The 24,503-nt window shown below is 30.0% G+C and overlaps 1 protein-coding gene across 1 annotated transcript in view; it reads left to right on the top strand.

The window, feature by feature from the left end:
- The window catches only part of LOC109595102 (membralin), an 82,322-nt gene that overhangs the window by 9,821 nt on the left and 47,998 nt on the right, over positions 1-24,503 (top strand). The window contains exons 6-7 of the mRNA XM_049966516.1: positions 2,315-2,372; positions 10,621-10,704. Of these exons, the coding sequence (XP_049822473.1) occupies positions 2,315-2,372; positions 10,621-10,704 (142 nt within the window). The remainder of the gene's footprint in view (positions 1-2,314; positions 2,373-10,620; positions 10,705-24,503) is intronic.

The raw sequence follows: 24,503 nt of genomic DNA, 5'->3' as shown, positions 1-24,503 counted from the left end.
GGGACTCTATTTGAAATGATGAAATGTCCAAATTATATTTGATTCAATTGTAAGCAAGACGCTAGTTTAATATTCTTTAAAAAATACCTTAAATTCATAACATGGTTTATATACATTGAAGAATAAAAATCATAACCAAAATGTTGGTATAGTTATAAGCAGCAGATTTGCATGAAATTCTTAATAAAATATCTTAAATTCATAACATAATTTTTTCTAGTAATAATTTTTTTTCCATCGAAAAATAAAATTATTACTAGAATGGACTATTTGAAATGGTATGAACCTAAATTATAATTGGTATAATTGTAATTAAAACAGAATATACCTCTGTTCCATCGAAAAATAAAATTTATGACCAGAATGGACTTCTCTATTTGAAATGGTATGAACTCAAATTATAATTGGTATAATTATAAGCAAGATTTTTGTTTAAAATTCTTTAAAAAATACTCTAAAACATAACTTCTGTTCCGTCGAATAATAAAAATCATGATTAGAATGGACTTCTCTCTTTTAAATGATAGAAGTCCAAATTATAATTGGATTAATTGTAAACAAGATATTTGCTTAAATTTTTAAAAAATACCCTAAATTCATAATATGGTTTAGATCCATCGAAGAATAAAAATCATAATCAAAGTGAACTCGTCTATATAAAATGGTATAAGCTCAAATTATAGTTGGTATAGCTGTCAGCAAGAGGTTTGCATTAAATTCTTAGAAAAATATTTCAAATTCATAACATACTTCTATTCCATCGAAAAATAAACATTATGACCAGAATGGACTTCTCTCTTTGAAATGGTATAAGTCCAAATCATAATTAGTTTACTTATAAGTAAAATACTTGCTAAATATATAACATGGTTTAGTTTCATTGGAGAATAAAAATCATAATGGAATGGATTTGTCTATTTAAAATGGTATAAGCCCAATTTAACATATAATTGGTATAGTTGTAAGCAAGAGATTTGCATAAAATTCTTAAAAAAAATATTTTAACATACTATATAACATACTTCTGTTTCGTCGTATAATAAAAAGCATGACTAGAATAGACTTCTCTCTTTGAAAAGGTATAAGTCCAAATTATAATTGGTTTAATTGTAAATAAGATACTTGCTTAAAATTCTTTAAAAAATGTCCCATAATACGACATACTTCTGTTCTGTCGAATAATAAAAATCATGACTAGAATGGACTTCTCTCTTTGAAATGGTATGAGCCCAAAATATAATTGGTATAATTGTAAGCAAGATTTTTGCTTAAAAGTCTTTAAACCCTAAAACACAACATACTTCTGTTCCGTCGAATAATAAAAATCGTGACTAGTATGGATTTCACTATTTGAAATGGTATAAGTCCAAATTATAATTGGTATAATTGTAAGCAAGATACTTGCTTAAAATTCATTAAAAATACCCTAAATTCATAACATGGTTTAGTTTCATTGAAGAATAAAAATCATAATATGAATGGATTTGTCTATTTAAATTGGTATAAGCCCAAATTAACATATAATTGGTATAGTTGTAAGTAAAAAAAATGCATAAAATTCTTAAAAAAATATTTTTAAGTCATAACACAGAAAATAAAATTTATGCCCATAATCGACTTCTCTTTTTAAAATGGTATGAACTCAAATTACAATTGGTATAATTGTAAGCAAGACTTTTGTTTAAAATTCTTTGAAAAATACCCTAAAACGTAACTTACTTCTGTTCCGTCGAATAATAAAAAGCATGACTACAATGGACTTCTCTCTTTGAAATGGTATAAGTCCAAATTGTAATTGGTTTAATTGTAATGAAGATCCTTGCATAAAATTCTTTAAAAAATATTCTAAAACACAACATAATTCTGTTCCGTCGAATAATAAAAATAATGACTAGAATGGATATCTCTTAGTTTCATCAAAGAATAAAAATAATGATCAAGCCTGAATTATATTTTGTCTAACTGTAAAGAATTTTGATAAAAGATCAAAGACCAAACACAAGACTGATATATTTGTGTGCAAAATACTGGTCACCCCACGAGTATCTTTAGTGCAGTAACCCGGTTATGCCATAACTCCGATATCCGTCATTTAAATGCACGCGGATCAGAGAGCCGTCTTCGGGGTTGCGTGGTGTCCACCTCAGTACGTGCACATCTGGTCCGTGTGTGTTTTGCCCCCGTCCCTCAATGTATAAATACGTCCTGCGACCGACTCCGGACTGTTGGGATTTGCGTTTGATGTACGGTCCGGCTACATGTATGTGATTTTTTCCTTTTATTCATATTTTTTTATTTTTATATTTTGTTGCAGACCGTCTCCGTGTCCATGCTGCTGCGGTACTCGCATCATCAGATATTCGTGTTCATCGGTGAGTCCTTTTGATTTATGGCGGCTCACGCGCGGGCCACTGGGACCGCCACGGCTGGCTCGCATCCGTTCGACGGACAAAGTCCGATCGGATGCGAAATGCCGTGCCGGTTTCATCCTTCGATGAGTCCTAAATGACTGTAAATTATTGTTGAAGCTGAAAATGAAGTAGCGGACTGGCTGAATTACCGTACCCGTGTTTCATTGCATAAATAAAACCCGGTTCAGGTTAAATTTTAGTACAAAAAAAGCCTGTTAATTTTCGCAAAAAATTCCTTTTAATAATGGCTGTTTTTGTTATCTTAGTTTTTTTTATGTCTTGAAATAATGTAACAAACAACAACCATGAAATTTCAATCTTTGTTGAAAAAGTATAATTTACATCATTATGATTGACTGAGACTTTCATCGTCATAATTATAATTGTGATTCATTGTCAGGAAATTTAAATTAAGGTTACTATAGAAATTTTTTTACAATTTTTACACAGGGTGTCTCAAAATTAATTTTTTATTTTCAAAAATAAATTGAAGTTAGGTTTTGTACATTATTTTGTCATGATTTAAAGAAGGAACCTCAGATATCTATAGTTTTTCCAGTTTTTCTATAGATTGTCTTATTTTTATTTGAATCATTAAAAAAATAATGAAATGAATGGGTTTTCTTAATCAAGAAATTTCAGTCTTTATTGAAAAAGTATAATTTACATCATTATGTTTGACTGAAACTTTCATCGCCGTAATTATTATTTAATTTCTTGACGTTTCCATTAATTTAATCTCTAATCGTTTTCAGGCGAATGATAGTCTTAATGATCATTGAGAATCATTGTCAGGAAATATAAATTAAGGACACGATAGAAATGTTTTTACAATTTAAACACAGGATGCCCCACATCTAATGGTCAAGTCATTTTTTTTTTAATTTCAATAATAATAAATTGCTGCTATAGAAATATATATTTTTTTAAGAAATTGATAAAAGAAATATTTTTGAGTTAGATGTTGATTTTGGTGTCTTATTTCGATTTGAACAATTATATTGAAAAAAAAAATAAATGAGATAAAATAGTTTTTCATATTCAAGAAATTAGGTTTTAATTATAATTTTGTCGTAGATTAAATGCGACTCCCTGTATAATACGTTATGATTCCTATGTCTCCAGTTTCGGTGTTTTATGTCTTTAAATTAATATTTGGAAAAATAAGTGATGAAAGGATGAAAGAGAGTTTCCTTAATTTAAAAAAATAGTTTTTGACCATTATTTTGTTATAAATTAAAGGCAACACCTCGTACAATATGTTACGATTCAGATGTCTACTGTTTTACACTTTTTATACAGGGTGGCTTATAACTAATGGTCAAGTTCAAATTTTATTTTCAATTGAATTAAATTACTTCCATTTAAATCAATTTTTTGGGGAAAAATAGGAAAGGAGTTTTCTTAATTTAGAAAACTAGTTTTTGATTATTATTTTGTTGAAATTAAAGGCTACACTTCGTACAACACGTACACGGTATTTTAAAACTAATGCTCAAGTTAAAGTTATTTACATAATATGAGTCGAAATAAATTATTTCTGTTTAAACTAATTAAAGAAATTATGAACCGGATATTTTTAATTACAGAAATTAAATTTTGATAATTATTTTGTTGTTGTGAAGAGAATATGCATGTACTAATTGAAAGCATATTTTAATTAATTAATTAATGCATTTTAAATAAAATAATATTTACTACAGTGAAATAATTATTTTGAAATGGGTGTTTTTAAGTTTGTGCTGTGAAGAGAAAAAAATAATTTTAACAAAGTTCTCTCACGTTACTTTGAGCAGAACTACCATAAATACATTTGTTTACAGTTCTCTGTGACATCAACAATTTTAATTTGAACCAGTAAACTATTTTTTCTACTTTCTTTGTACCTTAATATCTTGTAGTAGTAAATTTGTCATTAAATTAAATAAAAATGGTCTTGTTTATATAAATTTTATTTAATTTTTTATGCTATTCTTGGTATCTGTTCCAAGATTTAAACGAATTTATTTTACAATTGTAATGAGATACCTTTTGTTAGCATGCAAATAATAAAACATTTAAGTTAACAATAGAAAAATAATGACTGAAACGAGTTATACTTTAGATTCATTGCAGCAAGCTGAAATAAACAAGCAGCTTTAAAATTGTCGAGATTTTAAAATCTGCAGTAATTACCGTACATTCGAAAGCTTTCAAATCATATTTATAAAATAATAATGACATCCTACAATGTGTATTAAATTCAGTTACAATTCAACTTGAAATAAACACTTTAAATTAATTTTAACAAAGAAAGAAGCCGTTAAATAAGTGTAAGTAAAGAGTACATTTTAAGTTATGAAAATTATTAGCAAAAGTGAGTTTGTCATGAAGTGAAAAATCTCGGACGCGATTTTTCCACGGAATCCGCCGGATCGGTCGACAGGTCTAATACATGAAAATCTCGGGAACAGTCTGGCCACAGGCCGGCAAACAGCTGCCAGAACTGCCCAATGTTGACCGAAACCATGTAGCGCGCGGCGAAGGGTGCGAGGGGGCTTGGGGCTTTACACGAGAAAATTCATCCGCCTCTATCCGCATATCCATCACTCACACTCCCTTTTCCTTTGCCTCTGCCTCTGCCTTGCTCGTCTTATTGGAAATATAATACAAGATATATGTATAAGACCTTCTTATAGAGATCGAATTTTTATCTTTGCTTGATACCTTGTCGAATCTTTCATTCTTAAACTTTATGATAACAAGGGTGGGATTACGTTTGGTGATTTTTTTTCCTCCTTTTGCTTCTATGTGTTGCCGCGATTTGTATTTCCACGGTTATTTTAATATTTCTAACGTACGTAACTCTCTCTAGTAAATTTTTGCTATTTAGGTTCGTGTATTTGTGTAAGTAAACGAAATACTGAATTAACAACAAAAAATTCAACAACACTGGTTTATAAATTTTAGTTTTTGAAATACACACATTTTTTCTTATATGTTTTTAGGTGTTTTTAGGATAATATTTTGGTTCTCTTAACATGACGATCAATGATACATAATTTGTTTGAATCGGAAGATAAGTAACCGAAAAATTTCATATAACGTTTGTTAATTTTACCATTTTCAACAATAAATAATTTCAATATTCCAATTTTTATATTTTTTATCAATAGTTCATTCAGTTAAAAATATTTTAAATCATAGCAGACCAGTATAAAAATGAAAATGTTGTGATGGAAAGAACACAAAGGTAGTAAGTGTCATAATTCAAATTCACTGTTATTTCATTTATGCGGATAGTATATTTAAATGTTTCCTGAAAAATAAATTTCCGATATTATCAAAAAATTCAGTTGAAGTAGGTATTTCAAAAATGGTCATTACATTATACAACGAGAGTGTATTTGATGAATGTTTGAACACAAAGCATTTTAGGAAATCGTTAACAAATTTTTCGTGTCAACAATGCATTGCAATAAAAATAAAACATAGACATATTTAATATCGATTTCCAGGATTAAATGAGACAATTAAGATTCATTTTCTCTTCAGGTTTTATTACTAGAAAATCTAGGTGGTCAATGAATAAAGTATAAGGTTTCACCAACAAATGATGAATGAATTCAGTAATTTCCTAGATTAAACAGATTCAGAAATAATGAGACAATTAAGATTCATTTTCTCTTCAGTCATTTGGTTTTATTTCTAGAAAATCTAGGTGGTTAAAGCAATAAATAAAATGTGAGGTTGAATGAATGAATGAATTTCTTAGATTAAGTAGGGATAAAAATATTTTCAATATATTTTATTTATTTGGCAATTTAAGGATTAAGGAGGAAGTTGTTGGTAGAGTAAGAGAAGACTGACCAACTACTGATTGGAAAACTGTAGCGGTTAATATTCTACTTATCTTTTAATTTTAATTGATTTAGTCTCCCAAGAAATTTAGTTTCATTTTCAGTTTTATTACTGGTTTGTTGTTGATACAGTTTTGTTTAATTTATGCAGAAGATTACATTGTTTATTAATACTTATTTTGATATATTTTTCAATATAAAATGCTATTGGTATTCTGACTTATTAAATAATTCAAATTATCTCAAAAGATGTAGTGAAAAGTGTAGAAAGAAGAAATCAAAGATTCTGGGACAAACAAATGTTGATAGATTATTTGAGTAGATCCAACAGACAGAAAACTCAAAAGTTCAAGTCGAAGCTTTTTCACGTGAATCATACTCAACAACTCTGTTAATTAATAGTGTTATTAAAATAAGAAAATAGATTTTAATTTAAAATCTTTATTCAAATTTTTCTAAATGACATGTGAAATTGTTTGATATAACCGTAAAAATTAATTTCGAATTTCACAAAGACTTATAAAATTAATTTCTCTGATAAATAATTTAGACTGAGATAATATATTAAATTGACCATTATACGTAAACACCCCGTGTGGATTCTGCACTCGAACTGTAGACATAAAAATTATCAATAGAAATAAAATTCTCTCTGCTTTTATAAACTTTCTTAAGGTAATATAATTTTATGAAATATTGTTTATCGAAACGTTCAAAGACAGCAGCAATGACATCCGTATTTTTGAAGATTACATTGTTTATTAACACTTATTTTGATATATTTTTCATTATAAAATGCCATTGGTATTCATTCTGATTTATTAAATAATTCAAATTATCTCAAAAGATGTAGTGAAAAGTGCAGAAAGATGAAATCAAAGATTCTGGGACAAACAAATGTTGGTAGACTATATTATTTGAGTAGATCCAACAGACAGAAAACTCAAAAGTTCAAGTCGAAGCTTTTTCAATTGAATCATAAATATAGAAGTAAATATAAATGGCAAAAGAGAGTGAAACTTGTGAAAAACTGTTACTTTTGTTCGTATAGAAAAGAATTAGGTACCATTGGATTTTATTTTTCCTTCTAAAAAGATATTAATCACATTAAGTAAATCGATAAATCGAAAAACACTAATTTACTATTATATAGCCTAATAAAAAAATGAATATAATTTTTTTGTTCAGTACACCAGAATGATCCTGAAAATATGTAAAAGAAAATATCAGTATTTTTGCTGTAAACCGGTGTAATCCTAATTTAAAAGAACCCGGCACTGAAACGGATTTATATTCGTAGTTATCATTTCACATGAACGGTGAAAACGAAACAGCCGAATGATTGTAGTATTTCAGGCTTCCGATAAGAGAGAAGGTAAAATGAGACCCTTGCGGTCGGTTCTTTTATTTAGTTAAGTCGCGGTGGTCGTTTTTCGATGGCATAATGATCCCAAAGAAGAAAGTGTTTGTTGTCTATGAATCAACTTTAAGGATCCTCGTCCTTTTTTCATAATTAGTGCCGAAGTTTCGAAGACACTTCGGTAATGATAAAAGTTTGCGCTCTCGGAGAAAGCACAGCGGCCCCGATATGCATAAATTGTTAGAAAAAAGATTGATGAACAAGTTAAATGAAGACAAAATGACGAGCGGAGAGCAACACAAAAAACTTTTTTTCGGCTAATCAATAAAGCCCTTGAGGTGAACACCGTACACGGTTTATTGCAAACGTTTGCTTTTTTCGTATCGGCTCACTAGTCGTTTTATTTTCAGCCCGGCTTCGGTTCTTGCTTGCGCCAGTCATTTGTGAAACATACTTTTATATATGATCACGCGAAAAAAGTGAAATAAAAAGACAGCCCTGTTTTTATGACGTTTTGATTAACACTTTATGCATAAATGGAGGTGTGGAATTTTGTGACAAGCCGGAACAAAAAGAAACACCATCATCAACTATAACATTTTTCCGGCCGATTGAACATTGAACGGGGTTCGTTATGGCCGGTGCTAAAAATGTAATTAGAAATTGTATGTACGGCACGTTTATTTTCAATTGAAGATGTGTCAATTTAGCTGAATCACCAATAGTAGCATATTAAACACATCGTTAACATTTGACAGTAGCGCACAAAACATTTAAACGAGCGCCACGCTATCGATCACACATGGGGCGTATGCAATCGAGATGAACTATTAAAATTTTGTATTTAATAAAACGGCTCGCATTGAATTCAATAAACTGGATCGTATAGGTAGTGCTGTACACTCACACACACACCCACATACAGACAGAGGCACACAAAAGGGACAGTAAATGTGCCCTGATTTGCATTTAGAAAGGAGCGAACGGATGTGAGCATAAACGGGCCAAATCGAAACGTTTTTCATCTGAACATGGGCTGTCCCGTTGTTTCTGTTATTGCTTTTTTTTGATTTCGGACCGTCACGCCAAAAACTTCGCACTTCCGGACCGACGAATTTTCCTTTAAAGCTTCCTTGACACACCTTTTTGTATCGGCGTGTTAAATCTGTCGTCGGGTATTTTAGTAGACGTTTTATTTAGTAATAAAGATTTTCAGATTGGAATCTGTAAATTATTTTCGGGTCAATACTTTACTGTTATGTATTTAAGAAAACGTTAAGCAATTGAGGTAAAAACATATTGTTTTAAGTATATTTTCCTATAACTTGTATATTTTGCCATTTTATAAGCCACTAAGTTTTTAATTAGTAGTTAGTGTAACATTGCCTTAAATGATGCTACTTTTCTCACTAATTTAACATAGGAGTATTTAAACTTTTTGGTAAATATTTTTTATTTTTACTTTTTAATTTAATGTGAACTGTTAAAATAATATTAATTTACTATTGTTGTTTTATACAGTATTATAAAAACTTCTATATTCTTAGTCTACAGAATGTTACGTATATTTTTCTTAATTAAACTGGACATAAATATAGCAACCTTAATTTTGAAAGGTATTTTTAATGATTAAATCTGTGTTATTCAATTTAACATTAAGACTTTGTATAATATCCTTTTTGTTTTATAATTTGGTCCTATCTCATTAAAAACTACTCCCGACTGTTCTGTGGTCCAGCGAATGTGATCCTAAGCTAGTTAAAATTGGGAGGGCTTTTCTTGTAGGTCTAGGGTCACACGAACCCCCATTCATTAACCATATTCTCAGAGTCTTTGAAGTAATTTCAGTAAGTCCCATTTTCTCCAAGTTGGTTTTAATTTGAGTTGACGATAAGATTTGATTGTTTATTGACATTCGAATTATCCAGTTATCGGTTTCAAGTTTTTAGAGCTCGTATAAATTTTTTCGTTGATACCATTTGCCCAGTTTCTCTAATTTTTTCAATAACAAGAGAAACGATTGACTTATTTAACCGTATACTCTTAGCCACCTCCTTTTGTTATTATTATTATTATATAAGTTGTTATAATTATTGTGAATTTTCATTCATTATTAAAAGACACATTATAAAAATGAAATTGTTTGATGCGACTAAAAGTAAACATAGACCTTCTCAAAGAGTTTTGAAGTTTAGAAGCACAGTAAAAATATTTGATATGATATTAGAAAAACATGTTAAATTAATGGAAGGAGTTTTGTCATTTTTACAGTTTTTAAAAATTAATTTTTTCCTTGCTTATTATATTTAATAACTTATTCTGTACTGGTGATTCTATTTGTATAATAATCCTTTTATAATTTTTTAATAAAAGAAAGTATAAACGTGTTAACAACTCTGTTAATTAATAGTGTTATTAAAATAAGAGAATAGATTTTAATTTAAAATCTTTATTAAAATTTTTCTAAATGGCATGTGAAATTGTTTGATATAACCGTAAAAATTAATTTCGAATTTCACAAAGACTTATAAAATTAATTTCTCTGATAAATAATTTAGACTGAGATAATATACTAAATTGACCATTATACGTAAACACCCTGTGTGGATTTTGTACTAGAACTGCAGACATAAAAATTTTATCAATAGAAATAAAATTCTCTCTGCTTTTATAAACTTTCTTAAGGTAATATAATTTTATGAAATATTGTTTATCGAAACGATCAAAGACAGCAGCAATGACATCCGTATGTTTGAAATTACACATTTTATTTAAGCAATATCGCAGAAAGAGTTGTTACGTTTTTACATAAGCGAAAACTTCGTAGAAATTTCCCAAGACATCCGTGACATCAGGCATTTTCCCAATTACATTGATTTATTTGTGCAATGAAACATGAATTTCTCCACGACCTATGTTTGCTCAATTTCAAGTACAACAGTGAGACAAACTTACGGTCCGGGAACTGTTTTTGTTCAAACATTCAATATTACGAATTTATTTGTTTCAGTGGACCTCCTTCAGATGCTCGAGCAAAACGTTTCTGTTAGTTTTCCGGCCGCCCCTTTGTTGACGGTCATTTTGGCTTTAGTGGGTGAGTGATTTTTTACTTTTGTACTGCCCTACCCGTTGTCGGGCCCTCGGACCCGTTCCGTTCTTTGTGACGGAGAGGTCGGACTGAAGGCGATGTTTTGTGTTGTTCGGTTTTTGTTTTATTTCCGTTTTAAATATTGCCCACCCCCCCTCGAAATACTGAATTAGCTGCGAGTAACTCCGGTAAATTTCGAACGAAAATCCGATGGGATGAGGTTAAACAAAAAGCATACAAAAAATACAAAGGAATTAAAGCAAGGAAACGTTTGTTCTTTTCGTAATTTAATTGGTAACAGGTAAGATAATTCTACGAGATGTTCTTGCAGGGTTTCCAGGTTTCATAATCGGTCGTTGCCAACTTGACATTGATATTTTTTTCCGTTTCCGAGAATTTATATTAGAGAGCAAAAATGTGCATTTGTATGTCATGAAATAATCCACGTACTCGTCGAATCTATAAACCGCGATTTTTTATCCGTAAACTTTCCTTTTAATGTTATTAGACTTATGGAACGGGTAACGCGCAGCTTCCCGTTAATATTTAATTCCCGTTCGAGGCCCCGGTCCATTAGTGCTTATTTAAATTTCGCCAACTTTTTACCGGGATTCCTATTTCCGCTTTATTTAATCTATAATCTTAATAAGCCGTTTATTATGGGCGAAATTTTTCGCCTGCCTTCTCTAATTGCCCCGTTTTGTTTTACTCGGCGACGACCCAAAAGGTGGCCCTTCGTAAGGGGTAGCGACCGGTTCGGTTAGTAGATGCAAAGTTAATTTAAATCCGGAAACGTTTATTCCCCTAAAAAAACATCTCTGGCTTAAGGGTGTCAAAATGCTTTACATTCATTTTTTTTCGAGCCGTTCAATAAGCCGAAACTCATTTACGGATTATTAAATCTGTGAGCATGTTTCATTTCGAATTGGCGTGTCCATTTTCGTTATTATGTTAATTTTGAGAGTGTTCAAGTATGTTGTTTTCTGAGATTTAATTGTCTTGTCAAAAATCAAAACTTTATTGCTAGTCCATCTTTTGTAAATTTGGCAGATTTCTGATTTGAGAAAATACATAACATTTTTCAAAAATTTTCAAACAAAAACATCTGTTTTTATAGCACTTCCCGTGGATAAGAAGTATACATATTCGTACTACAAAAAAGTTAAAGACATGATGAATAATGAACATTTTTGACATAACATGCCATTGTTGTTATTTGTTGAGCCACCCGGCCAATTATTTTAAATATCCGGATTCCCCGGATAATGGTATGGATTCTGGTGGACATTTTATATGGTTAGAACTTTTATTAAAAGAAAGAGCAAGCCGAATATTTTTTATTCGTATGGTTTTATTGCAATAAATAAGGTAAATAATTAGAAAAGAAAAGCACTTTCTAAACAATATGACTTAAGAATATTAAACTAACTGAAGACTAAATTATAATGAATGGGGAAAAATGATTTGAATTTTTAAAATATATTTATTTAATTTTGGCTAATATTCCATATAATAATTTAAATTTAAATGACTTTATTTTGATTAATAGAGAACAGAAAAAACAAAAATAGATAAAATTAAATATGAGATAATTGATACCACAAGATATTTCTTAAAAACTTCGTAATAATCCCAAATTTATAGGGAATCAAAAATAAATTAAAGAATATTTTTTTAAATTATTTTGGATAATAATCTGTATACTAATTAATAATATAAAAAACCAAAAATAGATAAAATTATTCTCAGAAAATTTGATAGTCACAAATTTATAGGAAATTATAAAAATAAAATATGGATAAAGAAGAAGAATATTTTTTTAAATTTAAATTTAATTTATTGAAATATGTTTTAAAAAATATACAGTGAGAACATAAAAAATTTCCTCATTATAAGCAAAACAAAATGAGATACTAAAATTTTTTTGTTGTGTACAGGAAATTATAAAAATAAAATATGGAGAGAAGAAGAATATTTTTTTAAATTTAAATTTAATATATTGAAATATTGTTTTAAAAAGTATACAGTGAGAACATAAATAATTCCCTCATTATAAGCAAAACATAATGAGATACTAAAACTTTTTTTGTTGTGTAACACATATTTTTGAAACAATATGGCATTTTTAGTAATAACCACATAATAGTTTTTTGGAAGTTTTTTAACGCCCACTTATCTAAACTAAAACTAAATGCTTAATTGAAATTGAATAGGTAATAATGAAGACAAATCATTTGTAGGACATATAAAATATTTAATTTTGGATAATAATCTGTATAATAACTAAGAACGGATAAAATCAAAAATAGGTAAATAATAATAATAATAATAATAATAAAAATATGATAACAATCACAAATTTAGGGAATCATTAAAGTAAATTATTATTTTAAATTTAATTGATTATTATTGTTGGGGGATATGCTAATATACAGTGAGAGACATAACTAACAATTCAGGAGTAAATGAGATAAATAATTGTCTTTTGTAGGAATGTCGAATTTTTTAGTAATAAACATTGCTAAATTTAATTAAATTGACAATATTTTACATGATTTTTACTCGAGGCCTATATTTAGCTCCATTCAAAACTTTTCAGGGGTCCGTTTCTTTGAAACCATTGTATATAGAGAATAAATTCATGGTTATGGGTGACGCATAAAATGTTCTCAAATTCAATGATTTTTTTCATTAAAAGGCTTCTTTATTTACTAATTTTATTGATTTAAAAAAAATCAAACACCCGGGAATATTTTATAGCACAACCCTTTATAAAAAATGGTTTCGCCTGAGCAATATTTATAGTGTTGTGATTGTACTGAAAAATATTTTCAAATATACATAGGTCTCTAGTTTCAATTCTAATTCCACCCTTTGGTATGACCTACATTTAAAATTCTAAAATTTTAGCGATGTGGGAAACGGATGACACAAAAACTAAATATACATAGAAACTTCTCCAAATTTCATTAGTTTTCGAAGTACTGCCTAGACGTAGGTTGGGGACCACCCCGTATAAATTCATGACAACAATCGAGCGGTCCGTTTGAAACGTAACAAATGGGTTATAATTAACACTTCACCCAATAAACAGTACTTTTATGTTTTACTAGTTGCACATTTAATAATGAAATAAGTGAACAGCCGAGCCGCTTTTATACCACGCATCGGAAAAATGTTTTCGCGGCATTTATTTCCGATCAAATAAACGCGAATCCGTAGAAAAACGGTGTCTTAAAATGGGAATTCGAGAATGTAATTTTCATGGAAATAAACATGTATGGAGGGCGCATAATGGAGCCTTACCCAATTTATAAATCAATTGTAACCGATACGCGGGGACAAACAATAAAAATAACGCTTTGTACAGCTTCGCGGCAACAATTGCCGCTCGGCGCAGAAGTCATACGAGATTCGGGCCCCGATGTCTGCACACAATGGTGTCAAAAAATGCGACAAAAATTTTTTAAATTGCCCGTTTTCAATGTACATTGTGCCGGTTTATTTTTGGCCGCGGCCGCCGATAATAAAACATCATGGCGGTTTATGCGTAAGCCGTTTCGAAAATAAATTCGCTCACACAATTACTCCTAATCGGGAAAGGTGGACGTTTTATTTTTTAATTGCGGTCCTTAATTAAAATTCGAACTGGCCAAACGGGACCGTTAATTAAAATGCATATTTTCACGCGGGTGCCGAAATTTTTAACGGCCATTCAATTTTCTTTCTGTACATCTAAATTGAATGGGCCTTAAATAAATACATGGGGGGTGGTTCATGGCGAATTCTTTGAAATTTTGATGAGGTATAGTAATACCCCACTAAATAAATAGTGGTCATAATAATAGCAACTTTAATTGCTCTCTGTATATCATAATTATTTAATCGTTGGTCGAGGTAAAACTAGGAAAAATTGTAATTTAGTTTAACGTTAAATAGGTCGTTTCCCATAAAATAAAAAAATTACAGAAACTGGCCAAGATGTAGCTACGAAAAATTTTCAAAAGTTCAAAAAACATGAAGGACAACCAATAAACGAATAATTTGAATGTCAAAGAACAATCCAATCTTATCATCAACTGAAATATATAATAAAACAAAATATATTTTGTAATTTGTTTGTCTATACAAAAATTAACAACAGGAAAAAAGGGTATTTGGTCAAATTTTCACTAAGTTATAATTATTTGATGATATAAAATTCATGTTTGTGCACAGAGATATTTAGTGGGGTACATTGGGAACAAAAATCCACGGTGACAAAAACACCGTAAACCAATTGGCAAACGAAATTTCGAATTATTTGGTTCACTGTACGGCACGGATTGTGACCGTGCTCCGTCAGGGGCCGCCATAGGTCTGGGAATCAGCGTTTTCTTGGGCGACGAAATGGGTTAATGGAGCAATTTACATACATTGGAGAAATTAAACTGTTTCTGCAATATCGTTGCGCCCATCGTTTGGCGTTTCGCCCATAACTCCAGTCCGGCTCGTTGTGCGATAAATTAAAATGTTATTGTTTAATCAGCCCGAATGATACGGGCGTAAAATTGAAAAAGTTGCGGCTTCTGAGAGTTTTAGAATTTCTTTTATGGAAGTCGGGATCGAATATTTCAAGTATATTCTTGGAAACCATAATAAAGCTTTTACATTGCTTTGGATATTTTTATTAAGGTCTTAATTAAACCTGCCAACAGTCATTTGTGAACATTCATTCCTATGGATTCTGTGACATATAAATTTAATTGAATTTTGGAAACATTATGTTCTTTTACGTTGGACATATCTTTTTTACTAAAGCTGCTATTTTTATATTTAATTATCTCGTACGTTTTCCATTCTAATATATTACATACCTTTAGTGATTAAGTAATGAATAATACATTATGAAAGATTATTGAAAGATGTTTTTTTATAATTGTTTTAATTCACATTTGTTTACATAAACATAGACAAAATCGATAAACAACTTCTTTATTAGTTAATTAAAGAAAAAATAGAACGAAAATTATTCATGTAAAACGTACGTAAATCGTAATTTGGGTTTGGTTTCATTTTTTTTCTGCAATTTTATCAAAACATAGGTAAAAACTAATAAAGGCAAAAGCTAATAAAGTTTGGTAATTTATTTGCGCCATATTGAAATTTAAACATCATTTATCATCATCAGAAAAAGCAAATCTCTTTTAATAAATATTTATTGTACGTATATTATTTTTGATGTAACTTTTATTAAAATTTTTAATGTTTATTCATTTTTTCATCAGTTAACACGATAAAAAAATTAAAAAAAGTCACTTAATTGTTTTCGTAAATCGTAAATTTAACAAAATATCAATAGGAAAAGTCACACCGAAGCATAAATCATCGGGACCCGCTGCCAAAATTTTAAACGAACGGTACGAAAAATCGAATGAAAATAAACCGAGAAAAGAACATTAATTCATAGATTGCAATTTGATGAAGTACCCGTTCGGAATATAAATTATGAAAGAATGGAAGGCCACCGGCATAAAATCAAAAAATATTCGATGACAAAGAACATTATCCACACAATCGACAAAACCGTGTGGGAACGAGGAACGGCGTTGTCGCCGCCTCCGCCTCCGCACGACCGCCATAAATCACGGTGTCGACGGCGGCGTCGGCGTCGGCCCCGGCTGCGGCACTTGTTGCGGGTGGCGCAACTGGTGACGGGAAACGGGCGGCGGTGGCGGCGGCGGCGGCTACGGCGGCACCGTCGACGTCGGAAGGCGCAACAGGCGATGCGGGGGACCTGCAGATCAACAAGTATGACCTGGTGCGCGCGTACACAGACCCCGACCGTCTGCCGACAACCAGTTGATACTCCAACTTTCGCACCGTGGAGATACAGTATCTTATGTCAAACTGTTGTATCATCTTCAACGAATGAACAAGATATAAGAAACTAATTGTTTCTTATGAAATTATTTAATTAAACAACTTACTTACATTTTCTTAATTAACTTCCAATATTTCATATTTTTTTTTTATTTAGTTCGGAATTGTAGTTGTTGTGAATGATTTTTTATATTCGAGTACATATTAAGATGTTAATAATCCTTGTCAATCATTGAAAACTTAATATTTGGTATATATGAACTTTAAACAACATTCCATGAAACGTGTGATTTCTATTGTAAATTGTGAGAACAAGAAGTTGTAAGGACGCTCTTAATATTACATTTTCAAGTTAAATATTGTAATATTACGTAAAATTTGATATTAAATTACACTATACATACACATGTTTTATGTTTACGTCTTATTTCTTAGCTCTTATTAACATTTCCTGCAATTTAATATTTGATACGATAATAAAACTGAAAATAATATCCCCATAAATTTAATGAAGTTTGATTGTATTGTTAATTAAAATAATTTAGCGTACTTTATCTTTCTTAAAGTCACTATAAAATCAATGCTAATTAAGTTACATAAAAAGCGGAACTTATTTTGCGTGCTTAAAAATAATAATCATATGTAAGTACAAGTAAATGACATGTTAACTCGTAATAAAAATATTAACATATTATAAACACAATTTTTAGTAATACCATAAATTATATCCAAGACATTTATGCCTTTTTAAAGACCTAATTAAAAAATGATGAATTAAAAATGTTATTAAGTTATAAGTGTACATTTATTTATCTGATAATATTTGTTTATTCAAAGAAGTAATTGGGAATATATAATTATTATTATTAATTATGATTAATTGAAACATTTGAAGTAAAATTTTATTCTTATTTGACAATTTTTACTTACTAATTCACTAATTAGAAATATGGAAATGATTATTATTAAGTAATTAGAGGATCAATAATTATAATGTTTTTTTTAAAAGTAAAGTAATCTTTAAGTTAATATAAATTTTATTTAATAAAACCGTCTAAAAAATATGCAAGAAAAGATTTTGAAAACTTTAGATTAAAACTTGAAAACATCTGATATAAAATTTTATAATTTTTTCTTAAAAACAGTCAGAAATATGGAATTATTGATTATTATTAAGTCTTGGATTAAAACATGATTAAAATTTTTGACAGTTTAATCTTAATTATATTAAGAAATATAGAAATGACTATTATTAATTAGCGGATCAATAATTATAATGTTTATTTAGAGTAAAATAATCTTTAACTTAATATAAATTCATTTTTATTTAACAAAACAGTCCAGAAAATATGCGAAAAGTTCTTGAAAGCCTTAGATTAAAATTTGATTAAAATATTTGAAAATTTATTCTTAATTACATTTAGAAATATAGAAATGACTATTATTGATTAGCCGATCAATAATTATAGTGTTTATTTAAAATAATCCTTAAGTTAATATAAGTCCGTCAAAACAGTCTAGAAAATATGCAAGAAAAGTTTTTGAAAGCTTTAGTTTAAAACTTGATGAAAACATTGTAAAATATAAAACATATAAAATTTTATTTTTATTTTACAATTATTTCACAGTCAGAAATATGGATATGATTATTATTAATTAGCGGACCAGTAATTAAAATGTTTATTTAAAGTAAAATCATTAAATTTATAAATAGGTATTTATTTAAACAAAAAACTGTTTAGAAAATATGTATGGAAAGCTTTTGAAAGCTTTAGATTAAAACTTGATTACAACATTTGATATAAAATTTTATTCTTATTTGACAGTTTATTCTTGATAAAAGTGAATGTTTTTAATTAACGGATTTTTACTTTAAATAAATGTTATTATTAGTAATCAAAATTACCTGTTTATTTATAAAATATATATCCAGGAAATATGCATGAAAAGTTTTAGATGAAAACATTATTATTTTTGAATGGCAAAAGTATATACATGATAATTCTTAATTTTTTAATAATAACAATATTTATTAAAAAAATGTATTATTGAGTGTAAATATGTAAGTGTAATATGTGTGGAAAAAGTTTTAAATTAAAAATTGATTAAAGTATTTGATATAACATATTATTTTTATTAAAACATTATGAAGAAAGAAAAAAGTATTTACTCCTGAAATTACTTTATTTTTTATATATTTAAAGGTAATTTTTAGAAACTTAATGTTTTAATATTTTACTGTGTCTTAAACAGACTTTTAAAATCTATATTATAAAAATTAACTACAAGAAAACAACACAAAGCAAAAATATATCCGAATCTGATATTATAATTTAATTTTAAGTATTATATACATATACATATACAAAAATTGTTCTTATTCCTTTAAAACACAAAGCAGGGTTCCTTTTTATTTCCTCCACAGTGTGCCCATCCCACACAATGGCTTTTCGCGTTTTATGTCGACCGCTAATCTTTTTTAACGCTCCTTTTTCTTTTCGGTATAGCGATTTTATTCGCCCCCGGGGCGTTTCGTCGGCTGATTAAATTTTTAAAACGCACTTGATTAAAAACATTAAACATTTAGGTTATCAAAACTACTAGTGGTGGTGGCCGGCGACGGAATTCTTTATTTCGATTCCGTTCCAAGTTTCATATGTGACGGGAGAAGCAACAATCTCGGGGAAACTTTAAAGTTTAATTAATCATAACTTTGTAGCGAGATGCGAATTCAAACGATTTCCTTCGGTGGTTTCGATTTGTCGTCGGTCTACAGTACAGGTAAATTCAATTAAAGTCGTATCGAAGATTTTATATTGTTAGACAACATTAACAGTTTACCGTTGGGAACAATAACCCTTGTTGTTTCCACCGAACGTAACCGTAATTGGCACAACCGTCCGAATTAACACGGCACAGGCTGCCAGGCGTGATAAAAACGGGGCGCAACGTTAATATCCGTAATGCGTGGGATTCATGTGCATATGTGCGGGTATTAACCGGGACCTGCGGAAAATGGGTGGCCGGCAAGTCGACGGAGCGCCGTAACAGGTTTCTGAGCCATTAGGTCTCAGATGTGCATTAAGCGACTCTTGGCTCATCGGGTTTCTATAATCGAATCATGCCATTCAAATTGCTTCAATGGGCCGGCTCTCTTGCTCGTCGTGTCGTGCCTCCGCCACCGCCGACCGCCCCGCCGTCGCCCCGTTGTCGCCTCCTTCGTCCCGCCACGCGGATCCGTCGGGTGGAGGTGCTCTCCTCGTTTGCCGCATTCGCGAGCACACTCCGCCATTATACACTTAATTCGCCACAGAATAATACTCCGGAATTGTTCCGTCGTTATGCGACACGGTCTCGGAATCGTCGAGCAACTGTTTTGTCCCCATACACGTCCGGAGTGCGAAATTAACCGACTGCCACACGTTGCCGCACTCCGAACTGAATGTCTTTTATATTGGTTATGACTTATGCTTGTTCTCGGTGCTGTGACGTGTTGCGATTCAATTGTTATAGTCACGATAACTTTATGTGTTGTATTTATTGTTGTATTTAATCACATCGACAGCATTTATACTATTATTTGTATTAAAATGTATATATCGAAATTGTGCACTAATATTGTGAAATGTGTGTGGGTTTAGATATGTTACATGTATATGTTTATCTGCGTTTATGTATGTTGTTATACGCAAATATGTAAACTACTAATAGGACAATTACAGGACAAGCTTATTACAACAATATCGAGTGGTATCTTATTTCATATCTGTTAATTGCTCCAAATAACTATAAACCTATTTGTGATTAACAGAGTTTGTAGATTAAACATGTATTTGTTAAAATGGTGGATGCACTGCACTTCCCACAACAATGTAACCTTCTAATAAATCATTATTTTTAGTTTTAAATACACAATAAAGAGCTCTCTGTTATTAAATTTATAATTTTAGAGAAATAAATGTTTGGTTTAATTGCCAATAATAAAAATTACAAGTAGTACATAATTGTTTCAATTCATACAAAACTTTTAGTTAGTAATAATAAGATTACTTGATTAACAAATAACCTATTTGTCTAATTTTAAAATATCTTGAATATTGTGATATAAATAACAACTAACGACGAACAACTGATATATGATATATATTATATGACTATTTAAGTGTTGATTAAAATCAGTTGTATAAGAAGTAACTTAAACCATTATTTCATTGTATTAATAATTGTAGTGTATTCAATAGATTTCAGTCGACTGATCAGTAATAAGTTAGTCGTTAGTCGAGTAAGGATATGTTGAAATAAATAAGTTATTTCCAACTCTAGTTAATATTCATTTATATACAAAATTAGTACTACATAATAAAAACCAGTCAGATGTTCATTTCTTACATACAAAGTTAAGTTGAATTATATTTTTTTCTAATAGTCCGGTAACGTATATTAGGGTGAGTAAAAAAAATCGACTCCCGACACTGAAAAAATTCGTTCCTAGATACTCCATATCTCAACATTACTTGATCGTGCAGAAAATTCCTATTTACATTACAGAAATTTTTGTTACATTCTTCAAACTTTGACTTTGACCGATATTTTCTAAACAGTAAGTGTTATGAAAAAATTGTAAGATATCTTTTTTGTGGAGCGTTCAATTTCCTATAAAAAATGTAAATATAAATTATCTCTACGATCAAGTAATGGCGAGTTATGGATTTTGTTATATGGGACTGAAGAAAAATGGAAAAGAGCTGGAGAGCATTTTTTAAAAATTAAAAAAAAATAGCCGATTTTATTGGCCCACTCTAGGAATATACGTATTTTATAGACATTAAAGAAAAACCTCTATTGTCCATTTCTAGTGGTTCTTTTTAAATATGGTATTGAGAAAATTTATCAATAAAAATCAATGCTATTTGCACTAACCATTTACAATATAATAAATAATAAATAATAAATAAATAATCAACATTTAAAGGGTTAACATTGTAACGATTTTTTTAAAATCGATTTGAATATAGAGATAAGGTTGCTGTTATAATTTATGGTATATGTACTATCAATTTTGGTGTGTTGCGCATCCACCATTTTTTACACTTCTTTAAATTTCTAAAATATGTGGACATCGCAGTTCTGAAGTATATCTTGAAGCATTTAAATGTTAATTTTTTTTTCATATTTACGTAACCTTTGGTTCAACAGTAGTGTCATTTAGTTTGTCTATAAATCATTGTAATAAAATTTTTTCTTAATGATGGAAACATAGATATTACGAGATTGTTCTCTTTATCTCGCCCTACTTTCTACACCACTGAATATTTTTCACATTCTTTGCATAATTTATAAGGAAATAATGCATTTCAGATATTATTTTCTTTCTTTTAAGTATAATTTATTTTTTATAATATATTTAATTACCTTCATAAAACTTTGGTATTGGGAAAATTGATCAATAAAAATCAAGAGTTTTTTGCACTAATCATTTACAATGTAATAAATAATGAACATTTTTCGTCAACATTTTAACAATTTTAACAATTTTTTTAAAATCGTCTTGAATATAGAGATAAGATTCCCGCTATAATTTATGGTGGATGCGTAATCAATATTGGTGTTGAGCGCATCCACCATTTTTTACACTCATTTAAATTTCTAAAATATATGGACAAAATTTGGACATGGCAGTTTTGAAGTTTATCTTGAAACATTTAAATGTTATTTTTTTTTCATATTTACATAATCTTTGGTCCAACAGTAGTGTAATTTAGTTTGTCTATAAATCATTGTAATAAAATTTTTCTTTAATGATAGAAGCATAGATTCTACGAGATTCTTCTCTTTATCTCGCCCTATTTTTTACACCAGTGAATATTTTTTACATTATTTGCATAATTTATGAGAAAATAATGAATTTCTGATATTATATCCTTTTTTTTACGTATAATGAATTGAAATGTGTAAGCACGAAATATTTTCTTAAGTCTATTTTGTTGTAACTAGTTTAGTACTAAAATAAATTTAGAAGAATCTACTTTCGACTTAATGGAAGGTAATAAATTATCAATTGTACGTTTTTCATTGTGGGAATATTTTTGTAAAAAAATATTAGTGCCAATACAAATATAAACGCAGCGAATTAAACACAATAAAACACCTAATAAGTTTTAGAGGTTATTAAAACAACCGAATCATTTGCGCTAATACACATTCCAATTACCCCACTGGTAATTACATTTGCAGGTGATGTGTTCATTGACCGTCACCGTCACCGGCAAATATAATAATAATATCGGTCCAAAATGACCGGTTAGATCCACTTAAAAGCGTAAACGAAATTAAGCGATCGTTAACGCACAACTTTCCGAATTCCATTTTAATCTGCATCAAAGTGCACGGCTATTCGTAGTGGGATAATGAATTTTTGAACGCGCCCTAATCCATCCCATTGCAATGGTGGACGCATACGGATTACCTGTGTATCGCATCGATTAATATATGTTTGAAATTAATACGGAACACCAATTTCCGCTATTGACATTCGCTTTGTATACATATTTAATTAGTTCGGCACAGTGTGCCGTTGTTGATCTCTGTATACCCCTTTGTTTATTTGCGTTTTGCACGCCTGGAAAAATCGCAACATCGAAAACATTGATTTTGTCCGAATGTCACGATGAAATTTATAAAAAAATGACGGTGGTTAATATCTATTGGTTGTTGTTTTATTTAAGTTTCTTATACTCGGTGACGTACATAGATCCAGTGGTCCAGTTTTAACAAAATTTGGTGTATATATGCTCATTATCTAAGTAATTTTGGTACTGGACAAATTATTTTCTTGAAACTCTTGAAGACTTAATTGCCAGTGAGATGACAAAGCTCAGTTTTCCAACAGGATAATGCCCGTCTTTGTATTGCGAGAGTTCCTTTGAAGTCTTTCCAACATACCGATGTAAGTTTATTGTCATGGCCAGCAAGATCTCCGGACTTATCTACGTTACATGAGTGTGATATTAATAGACTTCGAAATTCAGCTCTCCTTTCTTGTTTATTATTAGTTTAAAAAGAATAATACTGGATGAAATATATTCAATATGTTTGTCTGAATTTTTAATCATTTTCTATTCTGTATTACTCCAAATTGTACCCCTAAAAAATCAATGAAAATTGGCCACTGGATTTACATGTTCTATTTTCTATGTCACCGAGTATATTAAGAACTTAAATGCATATAGGAAAGGCGACGTGCGACAGCGAAAAAGGCCACCAAGTTTTCCATTCATGAAAAGGACCTTGGCACGATGCAATGTCACGCCCTGTCACCGCGAAAGTCGAGATCCCATTGGAATTAAGCGAAAATAAATGGGAAATGATGTTCTGTCGGCCGGTGGATGGAAAAATTCACGCGACCGACGCCGAAAACCCTCTTAATAGGTATACCAAAGCCGAAAAGATTCCCCAGTTGTCAGATGATACACGCAATTTTATTTTACTTTAACGGTTCACGCATATTATTTGATCGGTGGCGTTACGGATTTAATTTAAGTGGTTAGATAAGAGTGTTCCGCGGCAACATAATCCAACGGTATATTTTGCACGTAATTCGCAAAATGCAAAACTAATTGATAAGTCCTGTAAAGTCCCGAAGAACAATTTACCAGGAAGCCCCAGACAAATTGAATATTCATGCCCGTTTCAAATCGTAACCGGATCCGATCGTTTTTAAGGGTCTCACATTTTCCCTGTCGCGGTACATTTTATGTTCCCGACTCGAATCGTTTTCTATTTATTTTAATTATTTCCCCTACATTTATTCAAATTCGGGATTGTCTTTTTTACACGGGAAATTTATATTTATGATTTTATAAACATACCAAAGAAATTAATTGTCGATTAATTTTTTTTTCTAGCAATTTAAACTTGTGTCCTAAAGACAAATATTAGTACAA

The sequence above is a fragment of the Aethina tumida genome, chromosome 1, assembly GCF_024364675.1.
Source record: "Aethina tumida isolate Nest 87 chromosome 1, icAetTumi1.1, whole genome shotgun sequence".
NCBI classification, from domain to species: Eukaryota; Metazoa; Arthropoda; class Insecta; order Coleoptera; family Nitidulidae; genus Aethina; species Aethina tumida.
The sequence above is the reverse complement of the archived record's forward strand: the minus strand, read 5'-3'. Positions and strand labels throughout refer to the sequence as shown.